Here is a 14,773-nt window from a genome sequence, read left to right as displayed (position 1 = left end):
GCCAGGAATTTAAGACCAGCCTGGGCAACATGGTAAAGCCGTATCTCTACAAAAAAACTGAAAAATTAGCCAGGCATGGTGGCATGTGCCTGTAGCTTCAGCTACTCAGGACACTGAAGCAGGAGGATCACTTGAGCCCAGGAGTTCAAGGCTGCAGTGAGCCATGATCAGATTCTCTGGATGAGAATCCAAATTCTACCTCTCAATAGTTGTGTACCTTTCGGCACGTTACTTAACTTATATTAGCCTCAATTTTATTATCTGAAAAATGGGGATTAAAAACAATATCGGCCGGGCGCGGTGGCTCAAGCCTGTAATCCCAGCACTTTGGGAGGCCGAGACGGGCGGATCACGAGGTCAGGAGATCGAGACCATCCTGGCTAACACGGTGAAACCCCGTCTCTACTAAAAAATACAAAAAACTAGCCAGGTGAGGTGGCGGGCGCCTGTAGTCCCAGCTACTCGGGAGGCTGAGGCGGGAGAATGGCGTAAACCCGGGAGGCAGAGCTTGCAGTGAGCTGAGATCCGGCCACTGCACTCCAGCCTCGGCAACAGAGTGAGACTCCGTCTCAAAAAAAAAAAAAAAAAAAAAAAGAATATCAACCTTGGCCAGGTGGAGTAGCTTTCATGCCTATAATCCCCGCCTTGGAGGCCAAGGCGGGCTGGTCACTTGAGGCCAGGAGTTTGAGACCAGCCTGGCTGGCATGGCAAAACCCCATCTCTATTAAAAATACAAAAAAAAATTAGCCAGGTGTGGTGGCGCACGCCTGTATTCCCAGCTACTCAGGAGGCTAAGGTATGAGAACTACTTGAACCCAGGAGGCAGAGGTTGCAGTGAGCTGAGATCGGAACACTGCATTCCAGCCTGGGTGACAGGGCAACATTCCATTTCAAAAACCAGAAACAAAAACACTAACCTTATTCAACAATTAGAGTGCTTAGCACATATTAGGAGCCCATCAAATTTCAGACACTATTGTTTCAAAAAGGACATTCAGATTTCATGAAAAATATCCAGTTTTATTCAACGTTAGCAATAAATCTACACTTTAAAAAAAATGCTGTGCAGGCCCAGTAAAATGTAACTCACCCATTTGTGACCTCTGCTGTGTGCCTTTTCATACTGTCTCTGTGCTCAGTACATGTGTGGGCACACGGTAGTGTGCGTGTGCATGTGTGTACATGGCTAAAGGCAGCAGAGGTGGGGACTACAGTGCCATCTCAGACAAAGCAGTACCTCTGTGGCCTGCTTTGTTCCATTAGCCAAATAGAAAAGATTTTTCTCATACCAGGAACAGGAACGAGGACACCTCAGTGCTGGCTGCTTCTGGGAAAGCCTCTCCTTCAATAATACCGTGAAATGCAGTCCTCCCAAGACCCGTCAGGCCTCCTGCCATCCAGCCCTACCTTCCCTCCTCCCTCCACACGCTTCCCTTTGGTTCCTTTCAAGTGCCCAGCCTCACCCCACAGGCCTCTGCACCTGCACTCCCTGCCTACAGTGCCCGCTCTCCTTTCTCCATGGGGTGTGGCCCTGCTTGTGTTTTGTTTTGTTTTTAAGGTTGAGTCTCACTCTGTCGCCCAGGCTGGAGTGCAATAGCATGACCTTGGCTCGCTGCAACCTCTGCCTCCAGATTCAAGCAATTCTCCTGCCTCAGCCTCCCGAGTAGCTGGGATTACAGGTGAGCACCACCATGTCCAGCTAATTTTGTATTTTTAGTAGAGACAGGGTTTCTCCATGTTGGTCAGGCTGATCTCAAACTCCAGATCTCAGGTGATTCGCCCACCTCGGCCTCCCAAAGTGCTGGGATTACAGGCGTGAGCCACTGCACCTCGTCTTACGTTGTATTTTTAATAAGGATGGCGTTTCACCATGTTGGCCAGGCTGGTCTCAAACTCCTGACCCCAGGTGTTCTGCCTGACTTGGCCTCCCAAAGTGCTGGGATTACAGGCGTGAGCCACCGCACTCAGTCTGTCTTTCAGGCTTCCATCTAACTGTCCCTGAGCACCTGATGACATACAGCTCCGGCAAGCACTCTAGAGCCACTCAGATTCCTGGTCTTCACAGCCCTCATTGCCCTCTGAAATTCTTATCTATTCACGGTCCACGCCCTTTAGAATGTGGGTTCTAAAAGAGAAGCTGCTGAGTCAGCACTGCTCACAGGCCAAGACCAGAGCCTGGTCCAGGAGACAGGGCCCATACGGATGGTGGATGCATAAATGCACACGTGCATGAATGAATGAGTGAATGAGTGAGTGTATCCTTAGCAAAACGACATTGAGTGAACGCAAGATGGAGGCTTCTCTTGTGCTGCCGCCACCCTGGGGCTCTGGCTGCAGCAGGGCTGAAAGGCTGAATCAGCCACGTCGTGTGTGTGCGTGTGTGTGTGTATGTGCAGATGTGTACGTGTATGTGTGTGTGTGTGTGTAGAGGTGGGTGGGTGGGAAATGGGCCAGGAAGCATCTGACAAGGGTTCCGGCCTCAGAGGCCTGGCTCAGCCAGCACACATGGTTGTAAAACTCAGAAGAAAGTCCCGACTCCCCTTCCTCCAGCCGATTCCAATTTTGTGCTCCCTGTGTTAATACCAATCTGGTGGAGAGTGTGAGGCGAAGCTGAGGAATGTGCGCTTGCGATGTCTGAACTGTCTCCAAAATGCCTGCCAGTGAGGCCAGCCCAGCCAAGCCACAGCCAGAGAGGCGGAAACCTGGGCCAGGGCAGCCCCGACTCCGGGGAGAGGAGACGCACATGTCCACCCACACAGCCAGGCTGTGGTGGCTGCAGGTGAGCGAGAGGGCTCACCGCTAATCTTAGCCACCCTGAGGGCTGGGTGCAGGGAGCATGATTTATTTCTGCATATTTTCCTCTTCAATAAAGATATGCTACTTTTGTAATCAGTTGAGAGGGAGGGAAGGAGGAAAGCCTCATGGTTTAAAAATATATTGGCAAGTATTGAGGAATTTGAACACTTTTGTTCCCCCTGGACACAGGGGTCTTGCCATGTTGCCCAGGCTGATCTCGAATTCCTGGGCTCAAGTGATCCTCCCACTTCGGCCTCCCAAAGTGCTGGGATTACAGGCCGAGCCACTATGCCTGGAGAATTTGAACACTTCCACCAAAGAGTTCCCAGCTTCAGAGCATGATTCCTGTACAGAAAGGTGTGTTGACATCCAGCAGGGGGGAACATAAACTTTGCAACCCCAGTTCTACCACTTCCCACCTGTGTGAACTCAGGAGCGTCACTTCTCATCTCTGTGCCTCAGCGGCTTTTTCTGTAAAATGAGACTAATAGCAGGACCTTGCTCCTGGGGTTGCTGTGGAGTTGAAGTGAGTTCTTATGTGTAAAGCACTCATAGTCCCTCACCTGTAGCAGGTACTCAAAAATATGAGTTTTTGTTGGCTGGGCATGGTGGCTCATGCCTGTAATCTTGGCACTTTGAGAGGCCAAAGTGGGCAGATTGCTTGACCCAGGAGTTCAACATGAGCCTAAGCAACATGGCAAAACTCCATCTCTACAGAAAATAAAAAAATTGTGGCAGGGCGCAGTGGCTCACACCTGTAATCCCAGCACTTTGGGGGGCTGAGGCGGGCGGATCACAAGGTCAGGAGATCGAGATCACGGTGAAACCCCGTCTCTACTAAAAAAAATACAAAAAATTAGCCGGGCACGGTGGCAGGTGCCTGTAGTCCAAGCTACTCGGGAGGCTGAGGCAGGAGAATGTCGTGAACCTGGGAGGCGGAGCTTGCAGTGAGCCGAGACTGTGCCACTGCACTCCAGCCTGGGCGACTGAGTGAGACTCCGTCTCAAAAAAAAAAAAATTAGCTGGGCGTGGTGGTACACGCCTGTAGTCCCAAGCTATTCGGGAGGCTGAGGTGGGAGGATCGGTTGAGACCAGGAAGTATGACTGCACTCCAGCCTGGATGACAGAGCGAGAACTTGTCTCAAAAAAACAGAGTTAGTTTTTATTAATACAACTGATAAAGGGTCAAGTTCTGGCCTGAGAGGTCACCTCATGGTTTCCAAGCTCTCACCTGGCAGGTCACACTGATTCTGAGGGCAGGCTGGACTTGCAGTCTGTGGAAGCCACTGACACTCTAGTCACCCCAGGACCTCCCCCTGGCAGGGCAGAGCAGTCATTGTTCCATCCTAGACAAATTCTCCCTCTCTCAGCCTTGCGGACCACTACAACCACCATAATGGTTTGTCCTTGCAGAGCATCTGCAAGATGGCAGGTGCTGGTCTCGTTTAATCCTCACAATGATTCTGAGGGGTGGACGGGCACATTCCCTTCCAGGAGATGGGGGTCTTCCTTGATACTGATTCCAAGGGGGTTGGTGAATTACCAAAGGGGCAGATCAGAGCCCCAGCTCTCTGGCTCTGGAGTCCACCTGCCCCATACAATGTCAGGTTCTCAGCAGGTCCCTCAGTTTTATTGTTTGATGTCACACACTTGAGCTAATAGGAAATACAACATCAGCCAGCCATGGTGGCTCACGCCTGTAATCCCAGCACTTTGGGAGGCTGAGGCGGGCGGATCATGAGGTCAGGAGTTCGGGACCAGCCTGACCAACATGGTAAAACCCCATCTCTACTAAAACTACAAAAATTAGCCATGCGTGGTACATACGCCTGTAGTCCCAGCTACTTGGGAGGCTGAGGCAGGAAAATCACTTGAACCCGGGAGGCAGAGGTTGCAGTGAGCCGAGATCGTGCCATTGCACTCCAGCTTGGGTGACAGAGCGAGACTCTGTCTCTGAAAAAAAAAAAAAAAAAAAGGAAAAGAAATACATCATCTCCCACTTGATCTTAAAAATCCATGGCCCTCTTGGAACCTCCCTTAGGACTTCCCCCTTTTAACGGAGCATCAGTTACAGAGAAATCTCTCTCTACTCTAAAGAAAGCAGACGTGCAGGGGTGTTGACAGGAGGTGAGTGCCACTCAGCCTCAATGTTGGTGAGACTCTAGGGCAGAGTGTGGTCTGTGACAGCCGGGAGATTCACACCCCACGGTGGTGACAGTTGCTTCTCAGCTGTTCCCAGAAAGGAATGGGGGGAGCTTGGGGTTGGTCTTCTAACACCTGGTCCCTCAGCAGTTCTGGCTCCTGTTGGCATCTGAGTTTGCAGTCTCCATCTAAAACTTATAGTAGGCCAGGCGCGGTGGCTCATGACTGTAATCCCAGCACTTTAGGAGGCTGAGGCGGGCGGATCACGAGGTCAGGAGATCGAGACCATCCAACATGGTGAAACCCCGTCTCTACTAAAAATACAAAAAATTAGCTGGGTGTGGTGGTGGGTGTCTGTAATCCCAGCTACTCGGGAGGCTGAGGCAGGAGAATCGCTTGAACCCAGGAGGCAGAGGTTGAAGTGAGCTGAGATTGTACCACTGCACTCCAGCCTGGCAACACAGAGAGACTCCGTCTCAAAAAAAAAAAAAAAAAAAAAAAATTGTAGTAGTTGCGTGGGTGGAAGTTCAAAATGGTGTAGTCACTTTGGAAAATTGCTTGAAACTTCCTAAAACGAGTGGAGTTCAAAATGTTGTAGTCACTTCGGAAAATTGTTTGAAACTTCCTAAAATGAGTTTCCATAGCTCTCCTAAAAAGACCTGCCAATAATTCCACTCCTAGGTATCTACCCAAAAGAAATGAAAACATATGTCACACAAAAACTTGTACGCAAACGTTCATAGCAGCATTATTCACGACAGCCGTAAAGCGGAAAGCACCCGACTGTGCACCAGCTAGTGCATGGACAAATGACGTACGGTCCAGCCATATACCAAAAGATGATTCAACCACAGAACGAATGAGGTCCTGGCACATGCTACAACATAGATGAACCCTGAAACCTTTATGGCAAATGAAAGAAGCCAAGCCCAAAAGGCCATATATGGTATGATTCCATTAGCATGAAATGTCCAGCATAGGCAAATCCAGAGACAGAAAGTAGAAGAGTGGTTGCCAGAGTCGGGGGCTGGGGAATGGTCGCCAGTAGGCATGAGGTACCTTTTGGGAAAATGTTCTGGAATGAGATACTGCTTATTGTTGTATCACCTGGTAAATATACCCCACACCTCCAAATGGTATACTTTAAGAATAATCGGCTGGGCATGGTGACTCATGCCTGTAATCCCAGCACTTTGGGAGGCCAAGGCAGGTAGATCACCTGAGGTCAGGAGTTCGAGACCAGCCTGGTCAACGTGGTGAAACCCCATCTCTACTAAAAATACAAAACTTAGCTGGGTGTGGTGGGCATTCCTGTAATCCCAGCTACTCAGGAGGCTGAGGCAGAAGAATCACTCAAATCCAGGAGGCAGAGATTGCAGTGAGCCAAGATCCTACCACTGCACTCCAGCCTGGGCAATAGAGTGAGACTCCGTCTCAAAAAAAAGAAGTTCAAGACCAGCCTGAGCAGCAACTTAGTGAGCCTCGGTCTCTACAATGAATGAATGAATGAATGAATGAATGAAAAAAGAATAATCAATGTCGACTTTCCTATTGGTTGGGAGTAGGGGTTATAGCAGCTGCAATCCCTCTGATGGGTCCTGTCATTCTAAGGACAGGGTCCAAACTCCAGGCTTGGCCCTACCACCCGGTGGGCTACATCCCTCACTCCAGTCTCATCCCTGACCTTGAGCTCCTCCCGGGCCCCAGGTGTCTGAGAAGCTGCCTTTTCCCGCCCCTGGACCTTTCTTTGCACAAGCTGCTCCCTCCCCAGGTTTTCTGCGCCCAATCTCAGGCCTTAGGGTCCAGGTCACACACTTGGGAAGGCCCCTCTGTTCCAGCTCTGGCCAGGACCCCTTGGTGTGTGCTCTTGAGGCCGACCCGCCCCACCCAGCCTGCTTCCCTGTCTAATGCTCCTCCAGGACCACCCGCAGGGAACCAGACATCTCCCCTCAGTCGTATGCCCAGCACCCATCTCTGAGAAGCCCACAGTGCAGCAAATGTTTGTTGAATACGACAAGGATTTGGGTGCAAGAACCTCACCGTCACTCCCATTTTATGGGGAAATGAGGCTCGGAATTTTCTGGGGGTCACACGCTAGGAGACAGCAGCACTAGACTTGAACCCAGGCTGTGCGGCTCTAGATCAGTGCTTCGAAACAGCAGCGATCTTGCCCCCGGGGACATTTGGCCACATGTTTGGTTGTCACGCTGGGGAGTGGGGTTGGAGGAATGCTAATAGTATCTTGTGAGTGGAGGCCAGAGAGGCTGCTAAGCAACTTACAATACCCAGAGCAGCCCCACAACAGAGAATTTTCCAGGTCAGCAGCACTGGGGCTGAGAAGCCCTGCGCTGGGGTGTGCGTTCCTAACCACCGGGCTGTCCCCACTCTTTGGCGGCTTCCTCCTCCTCAGGATAAAGGCCAAAGTCCTGACTTCGGATGGCAAGGGTTGGACAACCTGGCTGCTGCTGCCAGTTTCTTTGGCCCCACTAGGGTCTGATTCCCCTTTGCCCTCAATACCTGGCCTCCCAAGATCTTCCAACATCTGAATCTCCTCCCTGCTCAGAGCCAAGATCCCGCCTGGAGTCCCTGCCTGAGCTGCACCCACCTAACATAGTTCCCACAGTTCCCCCACCCAACACAGTTCCCACAGTTCCCCCACCCACCTAACACAGTTCCCACAGTTCCCCCACCCACCTAACACAGTTCCTTCCACTCCTTCTCCAGGGTCCTGTAGATCCCATACCTCAGTCGCTGCTTTCCTTCACAGCACTTGCCTAATGAAAGCAAATCCTGGCCAAGTGTGAGCAGCAGAACAATGGCTCCCAAAGATGTCCATGTCCTAGTCCCAGAACCTGTGACTATGTCACCTTCCTTGGCAAAAGGGATCCTGCAGGTGTGATTAAGTTAAGGATCTTGGAATAGGAGGTCACTGTGGATCATCCAGGTAGGCCCAACATAATCTCAAGGGTCCTTACAAGAGGGAGGCAGGAGGGCCAGCAACAGAGAGACAGGAAGATGTCACTCCATGGGCTTTGAAGTGGGAGGCAGGGGCCACGAGCTGAGGAATGCAGGCAGTGCTAGAATCTGGAAAAGGCAAGGAAAGGCAAAGATTCTCCCCAGAGCCTCTGGAAGGGGCCAACCTGCCACCACCTTGACTTTAGCCCCATAAGGCACATTTTGAGCTTCTGACTTCCAGAACTATAAGATAATAAATGTGCGTTGTGGACGAGCGCAGTGGCTCATGCCTGTAATCCCAGCACTTTGGGAGGCTGAGGCGGGCAGATCCTTTGAGGTCGGGAGTTCAAGAGCAGCCTAGCCAACATGGCAAAACCTTGTCTCTACTAAAAAAACAAAAATTAGCCGGATATGGTGGCAGGTGCCTGTAATCCCAGTTACTTGGGAGGCTGAGGCAGGAGAATCACTCAAACTCAGGACGCAGAGGTTGCAGAGAGCCGAGATCATGCCACTGCACTCCAGCCGGGGCTACAGAACGAGACTCCGTCTCAAAAAAAAAAAGTGTTGTTTTCTTTTCTTCTTCTTTTTTTAAAATTGGGCAGCCTCCTAAGCCAGGGTGGGCTCAGAGAGGCTCCTGGGTGTTGTTTTAAGCCACTAAATTCATGGTAATTTCTCCCAGCAGCAATAGGAGGCCAATGTGGTAATACCCTGCTGAGGGTCTCTCCTGGCCCTCAGTCAACATCAACGGACTGAACGCTCAGAAAGGAACGGTCCTGACAGCTGGGCCGGCCCAGGCCAGGCGAGAACCAAGCTGCAAGTCTTCATATTTTCTTTCCTCTTTCAAATGTGTGGAATAAAATTCAAATGAATCAGCTGTTCCAAGGGCAAAGTTTTAATTATATTCCTGCTTCATTCTCTGCTGACAAGAATGTTAATTCTCTGCTAACTCGGTGCTGACAGCCACGCCTGCTCCCTCCCTCTGCAGCTTGGGAGGGGCTCACATTCCCTCTGGCCAGGTGACTATGACACAACCGCAAGGTCCTCTCAGCCTCCCAGTCCTCTGCTGTGCACGGAGCCAGGGTCCCAAGCCTAGGGGCCCAGGTGGATGAAGAGCGTCTGCACCGGCACATATGGGCTGGAGTCCTGGCTTGATGTAACTAGTAGTGTGACCCCAGAGAAGTGGCTGACCTTGCAAAGCTTATGCTCCTCTTCCACGAGACGGGGGCAGTGAGGGGACTGACTCTGCAGTGCAGCAAGGAGGAAATGAGATGCCATGCATCTTAGCCAGGCGAGTAAAAGATGGGTGAGCTACGTCAGTGGTAAGGCAAGAGGGCATGGTGAGGACTGTGGAAAACTGGAGAGCCCATGCCCTTCTGAGGAGCAGCAGCCACCAGCTCCATCCATTTTTTTTTTTTTTTCAGACAGTCTTGCTCTGCTGCCCAGGCTGGAGTGCAGTGGTGCGATCTTGGCTCACTGCAACCTCTGCCTCCCAGGTTCAAGTGATTCTTGTGCCTCAGCCTCCTCAGTGTGTGCCACCACACGCAGTTGATTTTCGTATTTTTAGTAGAGACAGGGTTTCACCAGGTTGGCCAGGGTGGTTTCGAACTTTTGGCCTCTATTGATTCACCTGCCTCAGCCTCCCAAAGTGCTAGGATTACAGGTGTGAGCCACCACGCCCAGCCTCCATCCATTCTTGCAAGAACACTGCAAGACTACAACCCAGGGCCTGGAAATGTTCTCGCTCTCGATTTGGGTCATCATCACATGATGTCGATATATGTAAAAATTCACTAAATTATATACTTAGGCGTGTATACATTATATATTTATTTATGCCTTGAAATATAAACAGATTAAAGTATTTAAGGAAATGTGGGCCCAGGGTTATCAAAGTTTCTGAATTTTCAAAAGCTTAAAATGCAGATTTTTATATAAAGCACCCTGATTTTAAATGTTGGAAACAAATTTTTTTCTTTTTGAGACAGGATCTTGCTCTATCACCCAGGCTGGAGTACAGTGGCACAATCAAGGCTCACGGTAGCCACGACCTCCTGGGCTCAAGCCATCCTCCTACCTCAGCCTCCCAAGTAGCTGGGACTAGAGGCATGCACCCACCACACCTGACTAGGTGTGTATTTTTGGTGGAGATGGGGTTTCGCCATGTTGCTGGTCTTAAACTCCTGGGCTCAAGCGATCCTTCCACATTGGCTTCCCAAAATGCTGGGATTACAGGCATGAGCCACTGCACCTGGCCTGGAAACAAATTCTTACTTGTGGTTTTTTCAAAATATCACTTGAGTGCAGACCCCCCAACTGCCACCACCAACCCCCTGCATTGGGCATAATGCCTGCATGTTCAAGGCCTGATCGGTGTCTTCCAGGAAAAGGGAGAAGCCAGATCAGGTCCACAGCCTCAGAACCTTCGTTTGCCTAGACGCACCTCTAGCCGGTCCACTTTGGCGTAGATGCCACGCATTTCTGTCAGTTTGGCCTTAAGGACTGGGATGTTTTCCTCCAGGATCTGTGAAGTATCACTCCTGATCTGCAAGGAACGAAACAGCTCATCAGGCCTTCTGACCCGTCACTGTGTCCTCCTGCCTGCCTCAGAGGTCGTCCAGGGTCTACGCAGACCCCGCCGATGGCTGAGGTGCCAGGTGGCATCCTGCGCAAGACAGGCCCAAGAACAACCCAGAGCCCCAGGGGAGGACCAACCTCATCGCCTCTGTGGACCCAGACCTACCCAGGTATTATTTTCTGAACCACAAATTAATCACTTCCCTGCCAACCACCCAGCAACACCAGTCCCAAACGAAATATCTTTATTTTCTAAACCACTGAACTGGAGCAAATGGAAAGAATCAGAATCTCTTCTCTAAACCAAAGTCAAAGTCAGTCCAGTCTTCATTGCACTGGAATATTAACAAGTTGATCATTACAATTAATATTCATTAATAATGTGAATGAAAACCACAACTCTCACGTGTCAGATGCTTCCGACACGCAGGCTTGTCCCAAGTACTTCCTTGCACCATCTCCTTGAGTTATCATTTTCTTTTTTTTTTTTTTTTTTTTTTTTTGAGGCGGAGTCTTGCTCTGTCGCCCGGGCTGGAGTGCAGTGGCCGGATCTCAGCTCACTGCAGGCTCCATCTCCCAGGTTTACGCCATTCTCCTGCCTCAGCCTCCCGAGTAGCTGGGACTACAGGCGCCGCCACCTCGCCCAGCTAGTTTTTGTATTTTTAGTAGAGACGGGGTTTCACCGTGTTAGCCAGGATGGTCTCGATCTCCTGACCTCGTGATCCGCCCGTCTCGGCCTCCTAAAGTGCTGGGATTACAGGCGTGAGCCACCGCGCCCGGCCAAGTTATCATTTTCTTCTGCTTGCAAGGGTTCCAAAAGTGCACTGTATGAAGCCACATATCTTTCCCTTGATCACTGAAATCAGACGCCGATGGTTCCCTTTTCCTTCAGAACCCAAGGACCAAGCCTAACTCTTCTGTGTGTGTGAGAGAGAATGAAGAGTCCATTTTCATGTTATCACATCCTCGCTATGCAAAAAAGGCCATATATTCATGGCTCTCAAATTCTGGGGAGCGGCTGGCCGTGGTGGCTCACGCCTGTAATCCCAGAACTTTGGGAGGCTGAGGTAGGTGGATCACCTGAGGTCAGGAGTTCAAGACCAGCCTGGCCAACATGGTGAAACCCTGTCTCTACTAAAAATACAAAAATTAGCCAGGCATAGAGCACACACGTCTAATCTCAGCTACTCGGGAAGCTGAGGTGGGAGAATTGCTTGAACCCGGGAGGCGGAGGTTGCCGTGAGCCAAGATCGAGCCATTGCACGCCAGCCTGGTTGACGGAGCGAAACTCCATCTCAAAAAAGAAAAAAAAAAAATTCTGGGGAGCAACTGAATCTCCTTGGGGAAGCCTTTCAAACACTGATTCTGATTCCCAGCCTCTCCTAGTTTGAGAATCTGCATTTTCAGCCAACACTCTGAGGCAACGTTGGAACAGGAATCTGGGGACCGCTGTTACAGAAACACCAGTGGGCACAGCAGGAGCTGGACTAAGGATTCAGGCTAGTGTTTAAATTTAGCCCTACCCACCATGAGCTCTGTGACCTTGGGCAACTCACTGCACCTCTCTGAGCCCTCCTTTGCTCACTGGGACAGTGGTGCCATGATGATGGTCCTTTCGCTGGGATGCTGAGGATGAGCTGTTTAGCACAGTGCTGGCAAGGAGTGTGGAGGCGGCTTCTGACGTACTCCCCGGGGTCTCACCCTCCTGGTATCCTCACCCTCAGGTAATCTCCTCCCCCAGATTTTGGGCTAGGCCTAGTGGCTTTAGTTTGTTTGTTTGGTTTTTGAGACTGAGTCTGGCTCTGTTGCCCAGGCTGGAGTGAAGTGGTGCAATCTCAGCTCACTGTAACCTCCGCCTCCCAGGTTCAAGCGATTCTCCTGCCTCAGCCTCCTGAGTAGCTGGGACCACAGGTGCGCACCACCATGCCCGGGTAGTTTCTGTATTTTAGTAGAGATGGGGTTTCACCACGTTGGCCAGGTTGGTCTTGAACTTCTGACCTCAAGTGATCCACCTGCCTCGGCCTCCCAAAGAGCTGGGATTATAGGGGTGAGTCACCACTCCTGGCCCTAAATTTTTATTTAAAAAATTTTTTTTTGAAAATTGTAACTGTTTTTCCTCCTCTTTCTGCCTAAGTCCATCAGACTTCTTGTGGTTATCATGAAAATCTGCTCCCACCACTGTTCAGAATGATATTTCCCCCTTACCCTGGGTTTCCTGAGACCTTCGCCCCATTGCTCTGTATGTGTAAAACCAAACTCCTCCATGCCTCTCCCCACGCCTAGCCCTCCTCTGGTCACAGCACCGCCATCTCTCTGAGCACCTAGCTCTAGGTGTCCAGTGTCCTCAGGAATACTCGCTTTTCATGCCCTGATCCCACAAGGTCAAAGATCAGCCCTGAGAGGGTGGCATGCGGTATCAGGCTGCTCGGCCTAAGCCCCTGCCCCACTGTTCTCCAGTATGACACGAGGCTGGTCCCCTATCCTCCCTGGGCCTCGGTTTCCTTATCTCATATTTTGAAGAAAAAAAAAAAATTGCAGGCTGGACACAGTGGCTTACACCTGTAATCCCAGCAGTTTGGGAGGCCAAGGCGGGCAGATCACCTGAGGTGAGGAGTTCAAGTCTAGCCATAGCCAAAATGGAGAAACCCTGTCTGTAATAAAAATACAAAAGTTAGCTGGGTGTGATGGCGTGTGCCTGTAGTCCCAGCTACTCAGGAGGCTGAGGCAGGAGAATTGCTTGAACCCGGGAAATGGAGGTTGCAGTGAGCCAAGGTGGCGCCACTGCACTCCAGCCTGGGCGATAGTGCAAGACCCTGTCTCTAAAACAAACAAAAATTCAAGTGGGACTCCCATAAGAAATGACTGATTCTAGGACTGAGCTGAGCCTGGAGCATCTTGCAGCCCAGAAAGCAAGACAGTGTTCCACAAAATAAAGGATGAGATGGGGCTTACCCAAGAGACACAGAAGCCAGCCTGCAGAATGAAATGGCCAAAGCTGGGACAAGCTGAGCAACAAAAAATTAACATTGCATTAGATCATAGCTCAAAGTACAAAGTAAATGTGCACAAGCCTATTGTGGGAAATGGCAAATTCCACTGGAGAAAGCCGCGGGCACCACCTTATGCAGGTTCACATCCATGATGCCACGTGGGCATCGGGTACCCTCTGATGGGATGTGATAAGACTCCTCCTCCTCTGTGGTGATCGTTCCACAAATTCCTATCTCCAGTCTAACCACATGAAAAACGTCACAAAAATCGAGGGACCTTCTGTGAAACACCTGACTAGCATGCCTCGAAACTGCACAAGTGATGAAAAGCAAGGTAAGACTGAAACTGTCACAGGCCGGCAAAGACTAACGAGATGTGACAATCTCGTGCCATGTGGCACCTTAGACTGGATCCTGGAACAGAAAGAGGACACTCATGGGAAACTGGTGACATCAAAACAAACTGTGGAGTTCAGTGAATAGCAACATACCAATGCTGGTTTCTTTGTTGTTGTTTTTTTTTTTTTTGGAGGGGTTTTTTTTTTGTTGTTTTTTTTTTTTTTTTTTTTAGACAGAGGTTTCGTCTTGTCCCCCAGCCTGGATTGCAGTGGCCAGATCTCAGCTCACTGCAAGCTCCGCCTCCCGGGTTTATGCCATTCTCCTGCCTCAGCCTCCGGAGTAGCTGGGACTACAGGCGCCCGCCACCTCGCCCGGCTAGATTTTTGTATTTTTTAGTAGAGACGGGGTTTCACCGGGTTAGCCAGGATGGTCTCGATCTCCTGACCTCGTGATCCGCCCGTCTCGGCCTCCCAAAGTGCTGGGATTACAGGCTTGAGCCACCGCGCCCGGCCTTGTTTTGTTTTTTTTTTATAGGGTCTTGCTTTGTCACCCAGGCTGGAGTGCAGTGGCGCGATCATGGCTTGTTGCAGCCTCGACCTCCTGGGCTCAAACAATTCTCCAGCCTCAGCCTCTTGAATAGCTGGGACTACAGCTGTCCACCACCATGCCCAGCTAATTTTTTATCTTTTGTAGAGACAGGGTTTCACTGTGTTGTTCAGGCTGGTCTTGAACACCTGGCCTCAAGCTATCCTCCTGCCTCAATCCAAAGTGCTGGGTTTACAGGCGTCAGCCATTGTGCCTGGCCCCTTAGTACTGACAAATGTACCATGGTGATGTGAGATGTTAACAGCGGGGGCCAGGAATGCAGGACCAGCCTGGACAACATAGTGAGGCACTATCTCCATTAAAAAATTAAAAATGGGCCGGGCGCGGTGGCTCAAGCCTGTAATCCCAGCACTTTGGGAGGCCGAGACGGG

At 50.6% G+C, this 14,773-nt stretch overlaps 1 protein-coding gene across 4 annotated transcripts in view; it reads right to left on the bottom strand.

Annotated features, from left to right (window-relative positions):
• Nucleotides 1-14,773, bottom strand: part of BCAS4 (breast carcinoma amplified sequence 4) — an 87,680-nt gene that overhangs the window by 37,045 nt on the left and 35,862 nt on the right. For 3 of the 4 annotated variants that reach the window (XM_023184150.3, XM_023184153.3, XM_023184151.3), the window contains exon 3: nt 10,334-10,435. The exons of the other annotated variant lie outside the window; for it this stretch is intronic. In XM_023184150.3, coding sequence (XP_023039918.1) covers nt 10,334-10,435 — 102 coding nt within the window. The remainder of the gene's footprint in view (nt 1-10,333; nt 10,436-14,773) is intronic. 4 annotated transcript variants of the gene reach the window in all.

This window comes from Piliocolobus tephrosceles, chromosome 20, assembly GCF_002776525.5.
Source record: "Piliocolobus tephrosceles isolate RC106 chromosome 20, ASM277652v3, whole genome shotgun sequence".
NCBI classification, from domain to species: domain Eukaryota; kingdom Metazoa; phylum Chordata; class Mammalia; order Primates; family Cercopithecidae; genus Piliocolobus; species Piliocolobus tephrosceles.
The sequence above is the reverse complement of the archived record's forward strand: the minus strand, read 5'-3'. Positions and strand labels throughout refer to the sequence as shown.